Raw genomic sequence first — 23,745 nt, forward strand, 5'->3', positions numbered from 1 at the left:
TTAACCTTTCCTCTTTGTTTTTACCCTAAAGGGCCTTCCAATTGTTTAGCATGAGTAGAAGAGAGGAAAAGTGAGAGAGAAGAAGAGAAAAGAAAAACCACAGGTTTGAAACCAACAAGAAGGAAAAGCAGCAAAGAGATCAAAAATCCATTTAGGGAGGCCATAAGATTGCATTGGGAGCATTAAAGAGTCAATAGCAACACTCCTCAACACATTTGCAAGAGGTAAGTGTTGATTTTTTTTGCATGTTAGTGTATTATTCATTTTTTGTTAAGTTTTTTAGTTTTCATTTGCAAATCTTGATTTCTTTAGTTTTACTAAATCGCAAAGTAGGCTTTGCTGTTTTCTTTATTAGTTTGAAACTTTGAGGTTTTAACTAAAATTTTCTTATTGCAGTAGCCTTTAACTTTCATTTTCCACAATGGGTAAAAAAGATGAATGTTGGAAATATATCGAAAATTTTCTTGGAAGAACAAAATTTCAAACAAAATGTATGTTTTGTAAACATATAAATTTTGGGAGCATTTATAGCTTCGAATAGCACATTGTTGCTATACTTGGACATGATATTACAATTTGCACTCGACAAACTGTTGAGGCACAATGCACTTGTTTAGTGGCATCAGAAAATTATGAACAAGAGAAATTAAATAAGAAAAGGCAACTTGAAGGGTTAAGAGCGATTGGCTCCCATGCTCTTGTACATGCATTGAGATCCGCATGCGTAGATTGTGTTGGAGAGGGTTCTTTTAGGCCTCCTTTTCGTCCCAGTGCTAGTGCTCGTGCTACTGCTGATGCTAGTACTAGTCATTCTTATAGTGAGATTGAGTCCAACTTATTGCAGCCTAGAGTGCAGACGAACATATTAGATAGTTACTTTGTGCCCAGCACTACTCTTGGCTCACAACTCACGCTTAAGGGCATGGGTTTGAATAAGGAGATTCATGATGCTGCCAGAAAAGAAACTTGCAAATTTTAGTACTTTTGCAACATTCCATTTATTGCAGCTAGGTAATTGAATCTTTTTTATTTGTTTTTTTCATGTTAAAGTAAAATAATTATATCTACTTGTCTAATGATCCACTAATTAATCATAGATACAATTTCCATAATGGTTTGCCATCTAAATTTCTAATCATAATCTATTTGTAATAGGGCTCCTTATTGGCAAAATATGATAGATGCAGTTGTTGTTTGTGGCCTGGGGTTTAAAGCTCCAACTAAGGCTGAGTTGAGTGGATACCTCTTAGATGAAACGGTAGAGGATATGAAGGTTGAGCTTGAGGACCACCGAAAGGAGTGGACCAAAAAGAGTTGCACCATCATGACTAATGGTTGGACGAGTAAGAAGAATATAACACTCCTCAGTTTTCTTGTTTCCTGTGGAGGTGATTGATCATTCTACTTTCCTACATGCATTGTGAATTGTGAATCGTGGTTGAATAATTTAAATTTTGATTTGTTGATTGCCAATTTGTTGATGATTCATGATAACTTATTGTTTTGTAGGATATACCATGTTCCTCAAATTCATTGATACTTTCGCTCATATCAAAAATGCCACATACTTATGTGAGGTTATTGAAGAAGTCACAACAGAGGTGGAGGAAAAAATGTGGTGCAAGTGGTGACAGATAATGCAGCAAGTTATGTTGCTGCAGGTAAACTTTTAACTTTTGAAGTTTTGAAAATAAATTTATTTGATTTTTGAACTTTTTTCTAATTCTAAGTTTCCTAACATGTTTAAATTTCTAATTAATTTAAATTGTTGTAGGTAAACTTTTGATGGAGAGGCACCCCACCATATTTTCTTCTCCTTGTGCAGCATGTTGCCTTGACCTCATTTTGGAGGAAATTGGCAAGCTTAAGTGGGTCAAATCATGCCTAGAAAGGGCAAAAAATATATATGCAAGTTTATCTATAATCATGCATTTGTCCTTAACAAAATGAGGCACTACACAGGAGAAAGGGAGTTAGCTCGAGGTTTTCCACAAATTTCATCACACTGCAGTCCTTGTTGACATCAAGGGCAGAATTACGGAGTGTGTTTGTGGGGTGGGAGTGGACTACATCTTCCTATTCTACGACCACTATAGGGGTAGATGTGGCGAATTGAATCTTTGATGAGGATGGTTTTTGGAAACCTGCTAAAAAAATCCTTGAGGTAAATTTCTTACAATTTAACATTTAGTATTTATAATTTAATTGTTTAATGATTAAGTTTTACTTTTATTTTTATGTTTAAGTTTTGACTCAAATGTGTTTTTTTTTTTTTTCATTATATGCAGGTCACTGAGCCCCTCATATCTCTCCTACGAACTGCTGATAGGGAGAAGCACTCTATGGGCTACATATATGAGGGCATGGATAGGGCCAAGGAGGCCATTAGAGCCTAGTATGTAGGAGTGCAGGAGAAGTATGCCCCTATTTGGGAGATCATTGATAGGAGATGGCAGAATCAGCTACAATGACCCATCCATGCATTTCGTTTCCGTCCTAACTTCATAGTGGATGAGGAGGTTCTAATCAACCTATATACAGTGATCCAAAGGTTGAGTAGTGATGAGGATAGTGCAACTACATCCATTGAGATAGACAAATTTAATAATAAAGAAGGGCCAATTTTCTCTAGCATGTTGGTCATAGATGCCCAGACAACAATATAGCCAGATAAAAATAATATATTCTTGAATCTTACATTTATGGCTTATAAGTTGTGCATTTTAATTTTTAATTTTGTAATTTTAAAGTTGTAACTGAGACTTATTGTTTTTGTTTTCCCTTATTTCAAATAGATGGAGGCAAATGTTTGGGCCCACAACCCCAAAACTTCAGAAAATTCCCATATGTATTCTAAGTCAGCCAAGCAACACTTATAGATGTGAGCGCAGTTGGTCCAAGTTCAAGAAAATCAACTCGAAGAGGAGAAATAGGTTATCTATGCAGAGGTTGAATGATCTTATCTTTGTTCATTACTACCTCTGTCTTAGGATCAGACAGATTTTGGGCACTGACTCATTTTCGATCATTCTGGAAGAGATTGATCTAGAATCAGAGTGGCTCACTGAGGCTATAGATCTAGTCTTCACAGAGGTAGACCGTGAGTGTGTTGACCAAGTAGATAGAGAAACTAAGGTTGCGGCCAAGTTTGAGGATGATGATGAGGCTTAAGCTAGAGCCTTGTTTTTTCGTTTTGTTTACACATATTGATAAACATACATTTCATGGATCATCATCTTACATACATTTATGATTTGATATCTTATGGATCTTCATCATACATACATTATATGATTTGACTCATTATGATCCTACGATTTCTATTTACTTTAGCTACAATTTAAATTTTACGTGTAACATAGTTACATATGTGATGGATTTATCATTTATGTTCCATGTTTATGTATGTGAGCTTATATTTGATGGTGATATAGTGTGTTTTAAGTTATATTCAATAAAGGGTGCATGAAATAAGTTTTAAATTGTTAAAATCTCTAAATTTCAAGGGTTCTTTTAATTTGTCGATTCGTGGCCAATTTGAATCCGATTCATGGTCGATTTGTGATTCAATTTTGCCTTGCGGATTCCAATCTGATTCAGATTCTCGTTATTTTGCATTGATCCAATAAGAGACTCCAATCTTTGAGTGAGAGGAACCAACATCCAAATCTTCCAAAATCAAAGGCACCAACCTTCAAAATGGGATATAATAATTTGTTTGTAACCTCGTCTAGGATCTGCCCTAGATCATTTCCAGTAACTGCTCACAAGTTCAACAAAATCTGGCTTAAAGATTTGGTCTCAAATATGCAATAATGTTCCCACTCAGATCTGCAATATAATATTTTGTAAGTGCTCATAAATCTAAAACAAATATGCTCTATATATACTCGAAGAATGCCTGATTTTTACTCATAAATATGCTCTCAAGTATGTCCAGATCTGCTCTTAAAGAAATCAGAAGGATATTTAATAATTTCTTTTGAAACGAATCTCAAAGATCTCTTATTTATACCTCCCAAATTGGCTCTTCACCAACAGTCACCTCCTCAACTAGGTTGGCCAGCAGAGTTACAAAATAAATATATTTTTAATTATCTTTAAATAATTTGCCCAAGGTGGGGACTTGCATCTAGGGGGTTCACCAGATTACATGTGTTTTATTTAATTTAAAATGTACTTCCCAAAAATGGGCACCAACTGAAGTTATCTTATTTGTTTCCATCAATAAACAAGTTGGCCACTTTGCATAATCAACCTGAATTCACTTACAGAATGATAATAAATTGGCCAGATATGGCCAACTGTTGAGAAGCAGTTAAGAGAATTGGACTAACATGAAGGATTAGAAGAGGTATCTTCTTTCTTTGTCAAACTTTCCTTTATGGCATTCATCATATTTAAATTATAACAGTTATAGGATATATAATAGAAAGTTGATTGAGAAGTCATATGAAAGATACATGATTATGTTGTTTTCCTTAGGATGGAATGAGGGCATAGAAACTATAGAAAAACATTGTGCAGTTTGTGTTATTTACAATAATGATTTTGAAAATTGTTTATCCTTGAATTTAATCTATTAGATTTTTAAAGAATAGTGCACAAGAGTATTTGATACCATGGGCAAATCTACAGTGAACTGTTCTTGGAGATGCATAAAACCAGTTGCATTTCAAATTTATTGGTCTTTGTTTCCACTAAGAGAGATGCTAGACCTTTTAATATTTCAAGATAAGTTATACAAAATATCCTACCTGCTACATTTCTTCTTTTAATTAAACACTGGAACATAGACAAAGCCAGATAGAACATACCTGTGCAGCATAAGGCGTAATGATGCCAATACCAGAAGAACTAACCCCACTATCCACAAGTTTTTTCGCATGCACTAAGGCCACTGTGGCCTCACCTTCATTCATTGTGCTGTCCTCGTCATCTTTTTTCTCCTCCATATCACAACTGAAGCAATATTATGGTTAGTCTCAATAACATCCATCTTCATATACTGAATTGCAACTACATTTGAAAATACAGTAATAAATAAGTAGATCTTAAAATCCTCAAGAGTCAACTCTAGAGGTTACCAAGTATCAAAGAGATTTATAATGATACTTTTACTATTAATGGTCATCGTAAGTTATAGTCAATGCATTAGTCAGGAACAATCATATATAAAAATTGTTGAACCATCAAGAGAAATATGCAGTTATGAGATCCCTTACAAATGCTGCACTAACACTTGGCCGGATAATTAGAGTTGCGGACCTTACAAGTCCCAGTAATGGTGAGGAAAAATCTGCACATTGAACTACAATTTAAAGCTCACAAGAAAATACTCCATGGTCTGCTTGCCAACCTCTGAATTATTACAGAGAGGCAAGAAATTAGAACACTAAAAATTATATGGGATCATAATAAGTGAGAATGTTATAGTAGGTGGAAATACTATGTATGAAATTCTGGGCAATTTTAGTCAAACTGTTGTACAGTTCTCATCAAGGTGATTATAACTTTCTGACATAAATCACCAAGGTTACCGAGAGACTGGGAGACTTGGAGGTGTTCGGTACTAGTAATGGTACCTATAAGGCTATTTTTCAAAAATAGAAGACGGGTACTTGGAGATAGCAAGTTTTTTTAATAGTTTAAGAGTCTAATTCTAAATACAAAATAGTAAAACTGTAAAACTAAAAGACTAAAGTAAATGCTAATAGTATGGTCACATTAATATAGAGTCAAATAGTTCAAAACTCATATAATCACATTATTGTATGTCATAGTCATTACTGATTTCTGAATATCACATATGATCATCATCATATCAGATTAATAATCGCTGAGATTATTATTACATATTCAAATTTTAAATTCAAAAAAATATAGTTTGATGCTAAATCACAGATACACAAACAAATATGAAAAAACTTAATACTGTAAACAATAATCAGATATCTATCTAGTATCTAGTATGATGATGATATTATCATCTACTCCACAAGGTTGTGATCATCCATCTCAAGGTCTTCGGCTATCATGCTCCCCGAAAAATCATTACTCTCCATGTTGGATTTAATATTATTATCTAAATGAAATTTTAAATATTTCTAATTATTACTGGTTGGGTTGGATTTTGGAATAAAAATTAAAAAATTTAAAAGTGTTTCTAATTTTTTTAAGTGATTAAATAAAATATTAAAATGATTTAAATGATCAAATCATTTAAATTGTCATTGGTTTTAATTTTTGCACTTTACAACATTAAAATGAGGGCCAAAATACATAAAGTAATTTAATATTATATTTTTACATTTATTTTTTTTATCAGGAGACTTCCTTTTTTGGATTTGCGGACTCAGAGACTCCAGGAAACTACGTCATGAAGTCTCCAACCTTTTTTGAGGTCTCTAGAGATGCAAAAAGTCTCCAAGACGTGTCTCCTGGGGGGATACGAGTCTCCCCGTAACCCTGTAAATGGCTGGCTTATCACTAGGTTCATATGTCATTAGAGAAAGCCTGTCAAATGACGAAGGGTTTTGAGCTTGGTATGCTGATTCTGATGGCAGAGGAATTGATTGCTCTTCAAATTTTATTGAAGTTCTTCTGAACAGAGTAGTAGTTTTCAAGGCAAACCCAAATTACTCAAATGCCATTTTCCTTTCTAGATGAATGGTACTGGGAAAAATGGAAGTGAGTATGAGCTTGCAAAGAGTAACAAAGGTTCAGCAGTATTTCTGAACAGAATTCAACACCAAAACTGAAGCTGAAATAGTAGTTGATGTTCTTTATCATATAACTATGGCTGTGCTAAGTTAAAGTATGGAATGATCACCAAAAATGGAAAATAAAGTGCAGATAAACTTCAATATTTACCTGACTACATCATTTTCTGTATTCAACTCACAAAACAAAAAGAGTGATAGGAAAATTGTAACAGTACTTGCACACAACAAAATATATTTCTTTAAACTGGATAGAACCACCATACTCTGTGCAGTGAACATTGTTTCGCCTGCTAAGGCCTTTACGGAAAACTGTATCTAAAGTTACAGGATATTGTTAACTTTTGAAGTGATATCTTGGTCGTAAGACAATGCACAAATAGCATTACAGAAATTGGAACTGCAAGGTGAATGCAAGAGGTTCAAAATGTTTTGACTAACTGGAAACCATGACTCTATCATCTTCCCTAATTGGAAAAAGAGAAAGATATAAATAGAGAGGAAGAAAGAGACCCAGCTATGTCTATCAAAATGAGGGTAGGTTCTGTTGAAGATGTTTTCTGCACACCATCAAGATCATTTAGAGTGTGAGCAGCAACACTTAAATGTGCTTCAATCTGCAAATGACACCCAATTAATTTTAAATACCACTTGAAACCCAGGCCTGTGAAGAAACTAAATATTTTTAAGAAACTTGCTTCAAATTAAACCATAAAAGGAACAATGATACCTTACTATTATATAGTTCTTTTGATGACCAATTCATGATAAGGTGATGCATACGATATTGAACAGTAAGCATGGCCATTACTTCACTGCCATACAAATCTGCAAGCCGTGCAAAGAGTGTTCTTCCCAGACCTTTTTTCTCTGCGTCAACACTTTGCACGGTCGGAGGAAGTTGGAGATGGTCTCCTGCAAGTATGCATCTTGATCCCTGCCAAAAAGGAGGAACAGCTAATTTCTCATTCATAGCATGGATATAATTTTATAAACTTTAACATGTCAAATACAAAAATCAAGCCACCAGTTCTGTAGGAAATATTATTCAAAGAAAGCATTACTGTCATATACATTTTCCAAACTAATATCTGACATTAGATGATTGCACTCGGTAAGATCCCTTACTACAATTGATGCAAACTTTCAACACAAATCACAAGCTCACTGTCCCAGTAATTGATTGAACATTTTGCATGAAGATAACATTCATATTTATCAATTTCTGAACACATTTTGTCAAACAGTTCACTTACAGGATTAAATATCCAGTTTCAGATTTGCATGGGCCAATATAACTGACTGTTGTTTACAAGCTCGCTGTGCTTCCAGTTCACAAGAATTACTTGGGAAAACTTGCTCAATGCTTAATAATAAAGGAATGCATCTGCTTCTGTACTTATTGCATGATAAACTCAGCTCATAACACAAATACACTAAATATTACAAACTTTTGGAATGAGTATAAGAACTTGAATTACAACTCCCAACTGAATTAGTGTGCCAAGAAGAAGACATGAGACTTTGCAACTGTACCACACTTAACTGGATGAATATTGAAGTCTGACATCATATTTTCTGATTGAGCCTATGCTCCTCTCAAAGGATCCTTTCCTTTACGAAACCCCTGACATGTAACAATGCAAAATAGAGATAGCCTCAATGATTGTGGCAACCTCAAGATGATGAGGATACAGAGTAAAGTTCAATGGATAAATTCCAATTTCTCTATAATGTGTGGCTGGCTTTGGCCCGCCCAGAAATACAAATTCACAATTCCTTGCCTGGCTGAATAGAATCCACTGCCCTTAGGAAATATTGCTCTCTCATCAAATATATTATAGCCTAGAAAGATTGAAAAAGCCTTCAATATTGTTCACAACACCTGGAAATGAAAAGCTTGGTAATAGTAATTCATATTCACAGCCATAGTGTTAGGATTAAACCACGGACAGAAATAACAATTACATGCAAATGTAACCAATATCAAAAAATAATAGATCACACAGAAAAAAACACAAGACACCAAGATTTAACGTGGTTCACCCAATCCCTGGGGTACCTCCACCAAACAGCAAGTCAAATATTATTACAATCTAGTGATTACAACCTGATTATAATCCGTAATCCCTTACAGCTCAATACCATTGCAAAAACCAATTTTCACATCACAACAACATCAATGAAACAATCCCTAACCCTAAGCCCTTTTATGGTTAAAATTAGTTACAACATGTTGGCCATACATTGACGAATATAAACAATTACCAATTAGCGAATAGTAGCCCAAAATTTTGTGCCATTGGCGAATAGTAGCCCAAAAACTAACAATCTCCCACTTAGGGACTGATCAAACTCCACACTAGATAACAATCTCCCACTTGGAGACTGATCCTATAGCAATACCGCTACCACATGGGGCTCCCACTAGATCAAATCACCCTAGACGTTGCTATTCTTTTATTCATGTTCAGTCTAGAAGACCAACCGAAGTTGAAGAGGAGTTTAGCTTCTCCCTTGCTACTACCTTTGTAAACATATCTGCTGGATTGCCATCTGTATGTAGCTTGTCCAGCTTTAACTGTCCATCCTCCAAAACTGACCGAATGAAATGGTACTGCAACTGTATGTGTTTTGTCTCTGAATGCAAAGCTGAATTCTTTGCAAGATGAATGGCACTCTGACTATCTGTAAACAAATAATTATCCTTCTGAGGGTGTCCCAATTCTTCCAAGAAGAACTAAAGCCATATCATCTCCTTAGCTGCCTCTATAGCAGCAACATACTCTACCTCTATAGTGGTAAAGCATTAACCTTCTATAACCTAGAAACTCAGCTCATGGCTGCCCCACCAACAGTAAAGACATAACCTGTAGTACTCGGCCTGGGATCAATATCCCCTACCAAATCTGAGTCAACATAGCTCTGTAAATCAGTAGTAGAGCCCCCAAATTGTAAACACTTATTGGATGTTCCTCTCAAATATCTAAGAATCCATTTGACTACATTCCAATGCTCAATTTTGAGATGACTTATATACTTGCTAACGACTCCCACTGCATGTGCAATATCTAACCTTGTACATACCATAGCATACATCAAGCTTTCTACAACGGAAGCATAGGGTACCTTGGACATCTTATCCTCCTCTTCTTGTGTCTTGGGACACATCTCCTTAGTCAACTTCAAATGACTAGGTAAAGGTGTGCTGACAACTTTAGCATTCTCCATAGAGAAACGTTGCAACACCTTCTCAACATAATCAGCCTGAGATAGTGTCAATTTTCTGTTCTTCCTATCTCTGCAAATCTTCATACCAAGGATTTCTTTTACTACCCCCAAACCTTTCATAACAAATGCATGTGCTAACTGGCATTTAAGCCCCTTAATCTAATCCATGTTAGACCCAGCTCCAAGCATATCACCAACATATAAACATAAAATAATGTAGTTATCATCATCCAACCTCTTAAAGTAAACACAATGATCTGAAGGACACCTACTATATCCATGTTTATGCATAAAACTATCAAATTTCAGATACCATTGCCGAGGTGCTTGCTTCAAGCCATATAAACTTTTATTCAATTTGCACACTAAGTTCTCCTTACCTTTGACCTCAAATCCCTGTGGCTGAACCATATATATCTCTTCATCCAAATCACCATGAAGCAAGGTTATTTTAACATTAAGCTGCTCTAAATGCAAATCATCAGTAGCCACAATACTTGAAACAGTACGGATAGAAGTCATCTTAACAATAAGAGAAAATATCTCATCAAAATCAATGCCCTATATCTCATCAAAATCAATGCCCTTTTTCTGTGCAAATCCTTTTACAACTAATTGGCTTTAAATCTTTGCTTACCTCTATCTTCTTCTTTTAACCTGTAAACCCACTTATTTTGTAAAGCCCTTTTACCTGCAAGCAATTTGCATAAATCCCAAGTCTTATTTTTCAGCAAAGAATCCATTTCTTCTTTCATTGCAAACTCCCACTAAATCTTAGTATCCACCTACATAGCTTCATTATAACATTCAGGTTCACCAGCATCAATAAGTAAAATAGAATACAAAGAGGAAGAAAATCTTTCCAGAGGTCTAATTTGCCTTGTTGACCGTTTAACATTCACTGGTGTGTGTGGTATTTGTTGTTACGGTTGTTGCACATCATGAGGAATGGTTAGAACATCATCTTTTGAAGTATCATCCAACACTACATAATCATCTTCTTTCTACTCATGCTGCTGCAATAGATCTTTGTACAATACTTTCTCATTGAATATAACATCCCTGCTTCTTACAATTTTATGATTTTCAAAATCTCAAAGCCTATAACCAAATTCATTAATGCCATATCCAACAAATACACATTTCTTTGACTTAGCTTCAAACTTGGTTCTTTTTTCAGGATTTATATGAGCAAATGCTTCACAACCGAAGGTTTTGAGAAAAGAATAACTCACCTTCTTACCAGTACATGCTTCCTCTGGAATACCACAACCCAAAGGAGTAGAGGGACCTCTATTAATCAAATATATAGCAGTATTGATAGCCTCCGCCCACATATGTAAGGGCAACCAAGAATGCGACCTCATGCTCCTTGCACGCTTCATTATAGTACTGTTCATGCGTTTTGCCACACCATTTTCTTGTGGAGTCCTTGGAACAATTTTCTGTCTACAAATACCATTAGTGGAGCAATAATCTTCAGATTCACGACTACAATAATACTCACCATCATTATCAGATTTGAGACATTTTAATTTCTTACCAATTTCATTTTCAACCAAGCATTTCCATTTCTTAAAAGTTTGAAATACATCAAATTTTTGTCTAAGGAAATAAATCCATACTTTTCTAGTTGCATCATCAATAAAGGTAACATAATAATGAAAGCCACCAAAGGAAGATATCTAAGCCGGTCTCCATACATTGGTATGCACAAGCTCTAATTTCTCCTTTTTATTTTCCTTCCCAATCTTCACAAAACTCACTCTCTTTTGTCTTCCATACACACAACTTTCACAAAAATCTATATTAACACATTTCAGACCTGGTAAAACTTTCTTTGAATAAAGTACTTTCATACCTTTCTCACTCATGTGCCCAAGTCTATTGTGCTACAGCGCTATATCAAAATTTATAGCAGCTATTTGTTCTCTCTGCTCAACTGCAGCAACTGTTCCTGAACATTCATTTTTCTCTGAAACAATTAAAGTAGAAGGAACAATATGACCTATACAAAGATATAAGGTGCCTACTTTCACACTTATTGCTACTACAAGAGAACCTTTTGAAACCTTCCAATTTTTATCATTAAAAAGTAACTACACAACCCTCATCATCGAGTTGCCCTGCTGAAATTAAATTCCTACTCAACCTTAGAACATGTCTTTCCTCATGTAGTAGCCAATGATTACCATTCTACAACTTAATCTTAATTTTTCCCTTTCCAACAATCTAACAGGGTTCATTATCCCCCAAATAAACAAGTACAAAATCCCCTTGGACATAATCAATAAAATAACCTCCATGAGGTGTAGCATGAAATGAAGCACCAAAATCTAAAACCCATGAATCATCAACACTTTCTAAGGACGAAAGCAAAGCATCCTCTTTAGATTTGTTACTTACCACATTTGCCTCCTTGTCTCCATCTGGTTTATCTCCTTCATTTTTCTTTTGAGTCCAACAATCTTTCTTTTTATGCCCTAGTTTCCCACAGTACCAACAGTCGTTCGGTCCTATCGATTGATACCTCCTCCCCTTTGACTTTCCTCTTGATTTCCCACGATTTCCGAAATTACTTCCTCTCAGTTATTCTACCTCGACTTTGTGCATTCAAAGCACTTTCTGATATAGATCCACCTAAAGTTTTCCTGCGAGTTTTCTCGCTCAAAATAACACCAATCACATCATCATATTTTAGGGCACTAGATCCAAGAACAGAATTACTCATAACCATTACCAAGCCATTCCAGCTTTCAAGCAAAGAACACAATATCAAGAGAGCCTTAATTTCTTCATCAAAATTGATACCCACAGAAGATAACTGACTAGGAATAATATTAAACTCATTTAAATGATCTACAACAGATCCACTTTCTGTCATTTTCATATTAAATAAATGCTTCATAAGAAATACCTTGTTTGAAGCGGAGGGCTTTTCATACAGTTCCGCTAGGGTTTGCATCAACTCTTTTGTTGTGATCACTTTTGCAATATTAAATGCCACCGATGGTCCCAGGCATAATCGAATACTTCCAAGTGCCTTTCTGTCCAAAAGACCCCAGTCGTCATTTGACGTAGATCCTTGATTCTTGGTTTTGCCTTCCAATGGCTTCCATAAATCCTTCTGATAAAGATAGTCTTCCATTTGTATCTTCCATAACTAAAAAATCTTCCCATTAAACTTGTCAACCCTCAACTTACCCTCATCTACCATCACTCCCACTCAATCGTGAGACTTTCCTGCAGAGGATAACTGAAAAACAACTAAGCTCTAATACCACTTGTTAGGATTAAACCATGGACAGAAATAACAATTACATGCAAATATAACTAATATCAAAAAATAATAGAGCACACGGAAAAGAACACAAGACACAAAGATTTAACAGGGTTCACCCAATCCCTAGGCTACGTCCACCCAACAGCAAGTCCAATATTATTACAATCCAGTAATTATGACCTGATTTCAATACGTAATCCCTTATAGCTCAATACCGCCGCAAGAACCAATTTTCACATCCCAACAACATTAATGAAACAATCCCTAACCCTAAGCCCTTTTATACAAGTAGTTTTCCCACTTTAGAGTTAAAATTAGTTATAACATGTCCGCCATACATTGGCGAATATAAACAATAACCAATTGGTGAATAGTAGCCCAAAATTTTGTGCCATTGGCGAATGGCGAATAGCAGCCCAAAATTTTGTGCCATTGGCAAATAGTAGCCCAAAAAAAAATTTCGAAAGTCCTAAAGAATTTAAGAAGTATGTACAGTACTTTCTTGATCAATCACCATAAACTAACACATAGCATTCACTTTCTCGCCAAATAAAGGAAGATATTCTTATTCCATGGTATTAGCACCTTATGAAAAAACTTAAGTAATATTCCCGCATCGATATTTCCTTCAAGCTCTTAAGACCTAATAATAATAGTTGGCCCTTCATGTAAATTAGATCACAAACATTAGTTGGACCTTGTTTGCCCTATGAGCACTGATAAACATGCCAATAGTTGGAGAGGATAGAGTTAGATCACAATCTTCCTCAGTGTTTGTTTTGGCTAAAAATTTTGTATGTTGCTGACCACAACTTACAAAATTGTAACTTTAGGCAACATGTCATGAGATTTCTCTCTCCTCTCAACAATAGGGGAGGCTCCCTTCTTACTGTAGGTGGGTTCAATAGGAGCTTAACTGAAATTACAAAAAGGATGGTTCTTTTAATCAAATCCTCTTTTTTCAAAAATGATTTGCATACAATTACAACTTTCCAACTTAACAAAAAGTGTCTTATTGCTACGATAGTAGCAGTGACCTTGGAATTGACATAAGAACAACAACAAGGGCATCAGTTTACATTTTTATATTTTGTGAAACAAAAATAAGAACCCAACGCCCCTTGCGCTTGTCTCATGAGGATCAAGCAAAATAACCAGCAAGGCACAAAGTCTCTTGCTAGACACTCTCAAATTTAATAAAAACACTTACACTTAAAGCCCAAAGTTTTCAGCTCTAAGTAATCACAGCCACTTCTATCTATCACAATCTGTTCTTCTGTGACATAGTCTTCAAAAGTTCAAATTGATTCTGAATACAATAGGTGGCTCAAAGTCTACACTACTGAATTCAAATCCATTTTGAACAAAGTAGTAAAACTCACAATCAATTCAAGTAAATGTCATCACATAAGAAGTTGGATTGGGACAAATTGTCAAAACAACATGCCTCTTTTATTGAAAGCGATTCAAATTTAGATCTAAGCTCAAAGTCTTAGAGTATGTATACAAATTGGCAGAATTTTCTTACCTTGCCACAACATGATTATTTACAATAAACTCCCTCATTTATATAGGAAAATAAGAGAGAAGATAGAGAGAAAAGGGGAAACCCTAAAAAAACTTGACTTATTCAAAAAAAAACTCTTAACTAACTTTGACTTATGCAAAGTTGCATGCCTAATGCAGCTGCAACTTGATTACATGTAATCAAGTTAAAATATCAAATTACAAATACATGATGAAAATATTCAGAGTGTCTCACAAGAAATGACTTCTATTACATAATGCTTTATTGGTCTTCATGCTGTTACAAGACGACCAATATTTTATGATTATCGTGCTCCAATTTCATGGAAGCATCTCAAACTAGAATATGAATATGCATCTATTGAGATATGATAGCATCAATCTAATACAAGAATAGACTATCGTGGCAATTTTATGCATGTCTGTATATCAGTTCACCATGTGAACTGATATACATGGATACACACACATATACATAGTTCTCATAATTATCTTGCCATCAATCTTATAAAGATTACTCTTGTATCCAACTGAAACTATCCATAATAAACTAAGCATGAAAATCTGCGTTCAAATTACATTCTAGAGTTCGATTAATAGATCATTGCAAAATATTCATCAAATGCTTATCAGATTGGATCGAGCGAATGATCCAAATCGAAGGTCATATTGAACATTTGTTTATTAACTAAACATTCCCGATTAAGGATCGGGACTTTTAGAAGAGTTCTTAATATGCCATCGTGTCCTTTCATAAATGAATAGACATCTCCACCTGATTCATGCTTATCGAGATGAATATATATAAGGACCGAATCCAAGGGATTAAATCATCAGAATTCATAAAAAAAATGATCTCTGCAAATTGCGACTATAGATTAGTGATCGAACTATATTGAATCTTGGCAAACAGTTCTCAGTATTGATTTAATTCATATATGTTGATGTGAATTTTGTATCACTTACATAACATAGTAGTAATTGAATATCTGATACAGAGTATCAAACATACAATTCCTCTCTTGAAAAGCTATCGCTCATGGGATATGAGAATAACTCCAATGTTCCTTACAGTTGTGGATACTCACTCAGTTTTATCGATGTGATTTGCTAGTAATCACGTAGGCGATCTTATGCTATTCATTCGACGATGACTTGAACTTTGGTAGAATGATGGAGATGATGATGTGTTTGTGAAGTATGCAAGTGGCAGATAATGTTGATGGTGGTGATGATGGAGTTTGTGTCTGCCAATGATGATGTTGATGGGAAAGCGATGGTGGTGGAGGGTGAACGGGTGTGTTCTGATCCTTGACTTACTTCTCTAACTTCCTTCTCTAAGCTTCAACTACCCAGCTACTTACTATTCTACTCCTACTCCTATGAATGGAAGGTTGGCAAATGGACGGGGATCAAACCTAATGAAAGCTAACCAGTGGCCTCACTTCCACAGGTGCAATGATTCAAAGAAATAATAAACTAGTTTACCACACAAAGCTTCCCAACCAGTCACTAGGATGCTAGTGGCCTAGTATTGACCCCTATCAAACATTTACCAATGCTACCATACAACTATCCATCTACTTTACTCTTGCTTAAACAACTTGAAATGAAATTTGCTTCAACAACTTGAAAGAAAATCTAACTATGTGGAAGTAGAAAACATGCATTAACACCCAATGTTCTTAATCAACATGCAAATTGCAACAATGAGGAAGAGAGCAATTTTGGTATTATCTTCGCAACAATTTCTCCAACACTTTACAAATGAGAGCAAATGGCCTTATATAGGGGCCAAAAATACAATGGACAGTGGAGATCAAAACAAGATCAACGATCCAGATTGGATCCTCAAAACCCTAATTAGGGTTGCCACCCCATCGGCCAATGAGAAGATGCCACCTCATCAATGGACCAATAGAAAAAGTGCAAAAAGTAGCAACCAATGAGAAGGCACCAAAATGGTCGCCAATTAGAAATAGACACTTGTCCTATTCTAGAAGAAAGAGAAATTGCCACTTGGGCTTACATCAAATGATCTTCTAATATAAATCTTCCCTTTTCATTCATTTTCTTAGCTAAGACAATGAACTTAGCTAGCCTTTCGTTAACTTCTTCCAGAGGAGGACAAGGTGTGTGCTTCATCCCAAGTTCTGATGATTTCACCACACTACTTGTTGCTTGTAGTATCCTTTCATGATCCTTCTCATATTCTTTCGCAAATCCAATAAAAGCATCGAGAGAGGAAAGGGTGCCCAAATGCTTCTTCTTGATAGCAACCTTTCCTAACTCACCCAACCTCAATCCAAAATCTATTTTGTTGACACCCTCTTTTCTGATATTCTCAAAATCAAGTGCCACCCCAACGTCACTCATCATGGTTGAAATAGAAGTGTCGATGCTTGGGCTATGATGTGTAACTGCCTTTTGTATATCCTTTTATGGTACTGCCATTGGTATTGGTTATTCGCCTCATTTTCGAGAAGAAGGGTGTTTTGGGCATCATATCCTCTTTGTCTTTCTTAGTATTTGTCCCCTTAGGATTTTTGCTTGTACTAACATCCTCCATCTCGTCGCCCTATTACGGGATGGTAAAGTGGTGGACAATTAGACTAGTAGAACCAAGGGAGGCAATCCTTAGACTAGAACGAAAGAGAGAAATCCGCTTAAGGACCTTTTCAACTCTAAATGATTTGAAATTACCTTTACCAATAGCCAAGGGGGATTGTCCTTCCTTTAGTCTGTCTTTCATCCATATCATGTCCACTGCACCGATATTGGTGTCAGTTATTCTCTTCATTTTCGAGAAGAAGGGTGTTTTGGGCATCATATCCTCTTTGTCTTTCTTAGTGTTTGTCCGCTTGGGATTCTTACTTGCACTAACATCCTCCATACTCATCGCCCTATTACGAGATGGTAGAGTGGTCGACCAGAAGGCAAGTAGAACCAAGGGAAGCAATCCTTAGACTAGAATGAAAGAAGGATGTCAACTTAAGGACCCTTTTTTCGGAATTAGGACTAGACCTCAAGAACTTCAAATCCACTTGCAAATCAGAAATTTATCATGTAATTCACCTCTAAATAAAATTACCCAACCTAGGGCAAAAATCGCAGCCCCTCTTGAAAATCAAAATTTTATCTCCTACAAATTTCAGCTCCCACAAATTTTGCCTTCCACAAAATTCGGCCCCCACAAAATTCGCCAAGCAAGAAGAGTATAGATCTGCCCTTGCAAAATTGCCAACACCTTGAGAAAGAGAAGTGAGAAGTGAGGAGGAAATGGGAGAGAGGCCTCCTCTTATACCCAACTTTCTTACTCCCCCCAAGCTGGCTGACTTGGACCCTCGGAGCAAGAAAAACAATAATTAATGCAAAATTATGGCCCACAATTAAATACTTAGCTAAATATTAATTTTGCCATAATGAAAATTGCCAATTAGTTCTAAATTGCAAAAAGAAATCAAATGGTGCCTTGGAGATGTTAAATATTTCTATTTAATGAGGATTTAGTAATTAATAAGTTATTAAAATTGGATTTTGGCTTACCAAAAGCCATTTTTCAATATTAAATTACCAATTTCATTAAAGGCAAAAAGTTTTCAAGGCAATTTTAATCTATTAAAGCCAAATTTTGCAATTTTTCTCCAAATCGATTTAGCTAAGCAATTTTAGCTTTTTAACACAAATAAAATTATTTCTCTAGAGCCTACAATCGATTTTGCAATTTTATTTCACCATCACAAAAATTAATCTTTTTCACCAAAAATAATCAAGATTTTCCAAAAGACCAAATTTAACAAAATTTTCATTTTTGAAAATTATCCAAATTTACACAATTATATCCAAATTTTCAAAAGAAAATGTCTAAGTATAAAATTTACAATTTTATCCTACCAAGTGTTGCTCTTTAAAATTTGTTAAGCCTAAGGATAGAATTAGTGGCTCTGGAAAATAGAGTTTAAAAAAAAACCGGGTGAAAATAAGCTAAGTCTCTTCCACTGGCCTGAAGGTGTCCAAGGCTCAAAATTTTCAAAACTCAAAAAAAACTTTTGGACAACTTCAAAAACTATTGCCAAGGCGATCAAAAAAAGGGGGTCCCCAAAAAATTTGGGAGCGATAGTGTGAAAACCTCACAACAATATACTTTCTACCTTAATATCACCAGCAAGCAAAATTTAGATTAATATTCCTCAAATCTGCAAATAGCCATTACTATATCAGTCTGATCATGGGTTTGATCAACATTTACAACATCCTTGATTGTTTAGTTGAGCATTTGTTGACCATTTTTATCTTGAAAGCACTCTATGCTTGTAATCATTCTTTTACCTCATTGTAGGCTTTGTTATTGATCATACTTGTTTCGTGTCCTCCTTTCTTCTTTGCATGCATAAAACTAGCTCTTAAAATGTGGAGGGAAACATAGAAATGGGATTTTTTGGGAGCATTGCATATGGAGTACGGATGGAAACTTTTGGGACAGCGAATGGAGACATGCATTTAAGCTCAAAACATGTGCTTATATAATAGAAAGCCCCAAAAAATGAGTTTTTGGAAGGCAATAGCATGTGCAGACAGCAAGCTTTATGCATGGAAAAAGTGTGGAAAATGAAAGGAAAGATGTTTGTATATGATGAGAGTCTTTGAATTTTTGTCATAAACAAACATGTAGGTGCATGCAAAGATTCACCATTATGGATTTTTGAAATATATGACGACGACATGTAAGATATGAAAGGAACATAGGCAAACATGGAAATGGGGCTTTTTTTGCAAGCAAAACATATGGTGAATGCGCTTTCCTTGTGAGTTATTTTTAAGATCGGTACTTTTAATACTAACTGCATGGACAAGCAAGATGAAGTGCTTGCACATGAAACTTGAAGAATGTAGATGGGATATAGAAGAAGCACATTATACAAACAAATCTGAAAATGAAATGAAGAGATTTGCAAACAACAACAAAAGAAACATATATATACGACTTTGCCCTTTGAAAAATAACAAGGAATCATACTTTTCCTCAAGAGGAAAGAGAAGAGATTTATTGGATTTAGAAATATTGCAAGATGAAGTGTTCAATACACTTCGAATCTTGAATAAATCTTTGCAAGTAATGAGTCAAAATTCCTAGCTTGGCAAGTGTAGGAAGCTAGAGCAAAAAATTGCATCATTTTAGCAACCATTTTGACCAAGCAATGTGCAACATGCAAAGAATTTGAAAAATGGCATTCAAAGCATATCATGTGATTTGAAAGTAAACTAGGAAGGATAGGAAGGGCTGTCAAACTTACCTTGATCCAAACACTTGTTGTTTTGATGGTACAAATTGCTCAAAAATAAGGCACTTTTTAGCAGAAATGTACCCTAGATGGGTTAAGAAATGAAGAAAATACTTATTAAACTCCCTTTTTGAGTAGCCAACTATGTTCTTTGGGTGATTTTAGGCAAAAATGACTTTGAAGGTAATCCACATTCAAAAGACATAACTTCACATATAGAAAGGGTATGATTGGATGAGAAATTATTAGAACTATCCTTCGATCTATCTTCCCCATCGTGCATGGCTGATTTAATCTCGTCTTTACATATTTTATGTGCCTCCTACTCATAGGATGAACTGAAAGCTGCATCACCTTCATATTAGGAGTTTCACCAACCTTCACATCATTATTAGGCCTATTATCTTCATCATGATGCTGATGGACTTGCTTGCATAGAAATTCTTCTGCATATAATGGATTCAGAAACATAGAGAATTCAAACAAACCTTCATCTGCTTCCTCTTCAAACAATGGATTCAAGAACATAGAGAGCTCAGGCATATCTCCATGAGAGATTTCATCTGAAACTTCTTTGAGCTCATATGTTGTATACTGTTCTATTTCATCTCCACTATTTGATTCTTGGAAATTATCATCTCCTTCATTTATTGTCTCCTGAGTATGTGTTGTTCCATCAACTCGCTTACCATGGTGGGTTGAAAAATAAATTTGACTGTTTCTCTCTATATATTTATGATATTCTATGTCTAACAAGGCCGAAATCTCTTCTACACTAACAGAATCCTCCTTATTTTCACATTCACTGATATTTGATATCATACAAGTATCATCACAAAAAGATCTTTCTTCAAACTATCAAAAAATGTCTTCTCCATTTAAATCTAAAACCTCACTTGACTCACATGCATCTTCGGTCTTGCATTCACTCTCTTTTGTAGTCAATCCATTATCCATAAGTTTCAGAAAGATGAGGAATTGATGATCATATAAGAGACTTAGTCCTCACATTCTATTGAAAAGATCAAAGGATGGAGGTCTGCATTCTGAAGGTATTTCTTGATAGGCATCAAACATCCTCATAAAGAATTGTATTGTGAATTCTTCTTCTTGTTTTTCTAAGTTCAGAAATGCATCTAAAAGAGATAAAAATTTGACTTTCATCATCTTCTTCTAATATTTGAGAGAGAAGCTTTAAATCAAGGTCACCTGGCGAGATTCCCAGCTCACAAAATTTTCTTATGAATTCCTTGCGTGGAAAAATGATGTCTGAAGGTACTTCCCGAAAAATATTCACACCCTTATAAACAAATACGTTGCAGATTCATCTTCATATCTTTCCAAATTGAAAAATGCATCTAAGAGGTGTATGCGTGCTTCCTCCATGGTGCAACATAGATCCCTTTCATGTATATAGTACATATTCTTCTCTTTTATTTCCTATTAGGTAATCAAATCATTTCCTTCTAAGTCTTCTACCTCAACAGAGCTACCAACTGAAGACTTTATTGAATAGTCCCCACCTCTAAAGAGGAATGTATTGATTTGTTGATCTTCCAGGTTCTCGCTTCCAACAGAGGACGCTTCCAAACAAATTGATACAACTACTTTTTGATTCTGGTCAGTGAAATTAGAAATTTTGGGTAACTTCACAATATATTTTGTGAGCAACATTCCCCAACAGATTCGCCAATCTATTGGTGGACGCGGATGGGGGAAGTAAAAGTTCTCAAAATCTCTTGTAAATCAAAATAGGTCTCACACTCCCTAGCAAATTCGCCAATCTATTGGTGGACACGGATGGGGGAAGTAAAAGTTCTCAAAATCTCTTGTAAATCAAAATAGGTAAACTATAAAAATATCTGATATATAGTGTTACATCCCAATTTTTGAGCTAGCATGAAAAATAGGCGTAGAGGGTCACATGAAGTCAGTTGGCAGTTTAATTTGTTATATTCTGGCGAAATGGTAAGATAGTTAGTCATTATGATTTCAAGTGGAGATATAATGTCAGTTGATCATTAATCACAAATTCATGAAATTAAGAAGATAGTTAAACCTAATGATTATTTAAATAATTTATTTAAGATGGAGAATTTCCTTTTAGAGAAACTGTTAGTGGGTTGGAAACATTGTCAAAGAAGAATTAGGCCCAGGAAATCCGGTTGTTACATATAGTTCCCCAACAAAGTCGACAATCCGTTGGCTCCCAAAACCACAAATTGGAAATCCAAGAGCTTGTCAATTCTCTAACAGGATTCCACAATCAATTATAGCCAATGAATGGGAATACTTCTTCCCCTTCCCTTCAGGCATCGCTACACCTAGGTGGATGAACCTTTACGTCAAACCTGATTACCTAGTTCAAAGCTCTTATATGGCAAATTTACGCTTGTGAGTTCTTTGGTTGGCAAAATCCTTGAACTCAATCAAACTAAGGTTATGTGATTACTCGAAATGGTTGAATGTTTTATATAAGATTATCAATAATTGATGCTTGCAAGAAGGAAGATATAGATTTCTAACTGCAACTGTAAATCTGATAATTATATTCCAATGTTTCAAAAGATTAGTGCCTGTGCTTATTTGAGCAACAGAGTCAATCTTAATCAAGATTATTATGTACAACTCTATGAGATAATATTTTGTTAAAACATCATCAATTATTCATATGCTCTGCAAAAAATAATTTTTATATCCAATTCTATGTTATAGCTAAAAGGAATTTAACTTCTCAGGTGGAAAGTCGATTAGCCAGGAATGAGGAAACACATATATTTCACACCATTCCTTGTTTATTGAACACAAAATGTGAAAATTACCCAGTGCATAAGCTTTGGCAGAATAATTCAATAATCCCCTTATTGATCGCAAAGGACTTATCTTCATAATAATTTGATTCCCTCTATCTTGAATAAAAATGAACAAAAAGTCTTTTTATTTATTATTGAAATACAAAATTTATTAATATTACAAATCATGCTTTATTTATTCATATTCATCCTTGCACAATTATTCTCACTAATTTCATTGCTTTCTTCTCTGAATTCTAAATCTTGCCCTGTTTTGAAAATAAGACTTTCACCATATATATCTTCATCTTCCTAAAGATGTAACTTTTGAAATACAAAAGTTATTCCTTTAAAAAATTACATCGCACAACTTTTAAAGTAAATTATCACTTTATAAACAAATAATGATTGGGATTGACTTTGTTATTATATTATTAACAATATCAACGCCTCCTTCTAAATACTCCCAAAGGCATTCACAGGCCTCAAAAGATTTGGTTCGAATATGTGTTGGCTTTTATACTTGACAGTCTTTTATATATGATCTTATGCAAATGGAGGCTTATATTCCATTCACCAATAACGTGGTCGACATCCATTCCAGCGCTGCATGAGACCGGGATCACCGTGAAGTAAATCCAATATACTCTGCAAGTTCATTTTGACATTAGGCACATATTCGAGTTCTCATTGACCCTGCATACTCATTGTTGTGTATGCTAGGAGCGATTTATTTATCACCATCATTTTCTGTGTATTGAGATCATTGTTGTTTGTACTGGATAAGTTCCTTGCTATTCTTTACTAGGTCTGTCTTTGACTTCATTATTTATCAGGTCTGGAAAATGAAGTCTCTGTCAGCAAACACATTCATCCAAACACAGGGCATATTCCAATTCATTTCAACA

The 23,745-nt window shown here is 35.1% G+C and overlaps 1 protein-coding gene across 3 annotated transcripts in view; it reads right to left on the reverse strand.

The window, feature by feature from the left end:
• The window catches only part of LOC149562541 (DNA-binding protein), a 173,859-nt gene that overhangs the window by 14,960 nt on the left and 135,154 nt on the right, over positions 1–23,745 (reverse strand). For all 3 annotated transcript variants that reach the window (XM_089826022.1, XM_089826021.1, XM_089826024.1), the window contains exons 11-13: positions 7,453–7,659; positions 7,236–7,339; positions 4,818–4,962 (exon numbers count right to left, since the gene is read on the reverse strand). In XM_089826022.1, coding sequence (XP_089682148.1) covers positions 4,818–4,962; positions 7,236–7,339; positions 7,453–7,659 — 456 coding nt within the window. The remainder of the gene's footprint in view (positions 1–4,817; positions 4,963–7,235; positions 7,340–7,452; positions 7,660–23,745) is intronic.

The sequence above is a fragment of the Cupressus sempervirens genome, chromosome 4, assembly GCF_028749045.1.
Source record: "Cupressus sempervirens isolate cs-2001-9-10 chromosome 4, ASM2874904v1, whole genome shotgun sequence".
NCBI lineage: Eukaryota > Viridiplantae > Streptophyta > Pinopsida > Cupressales > Cupressaceae > Cupressus > Cupressus sempervirens.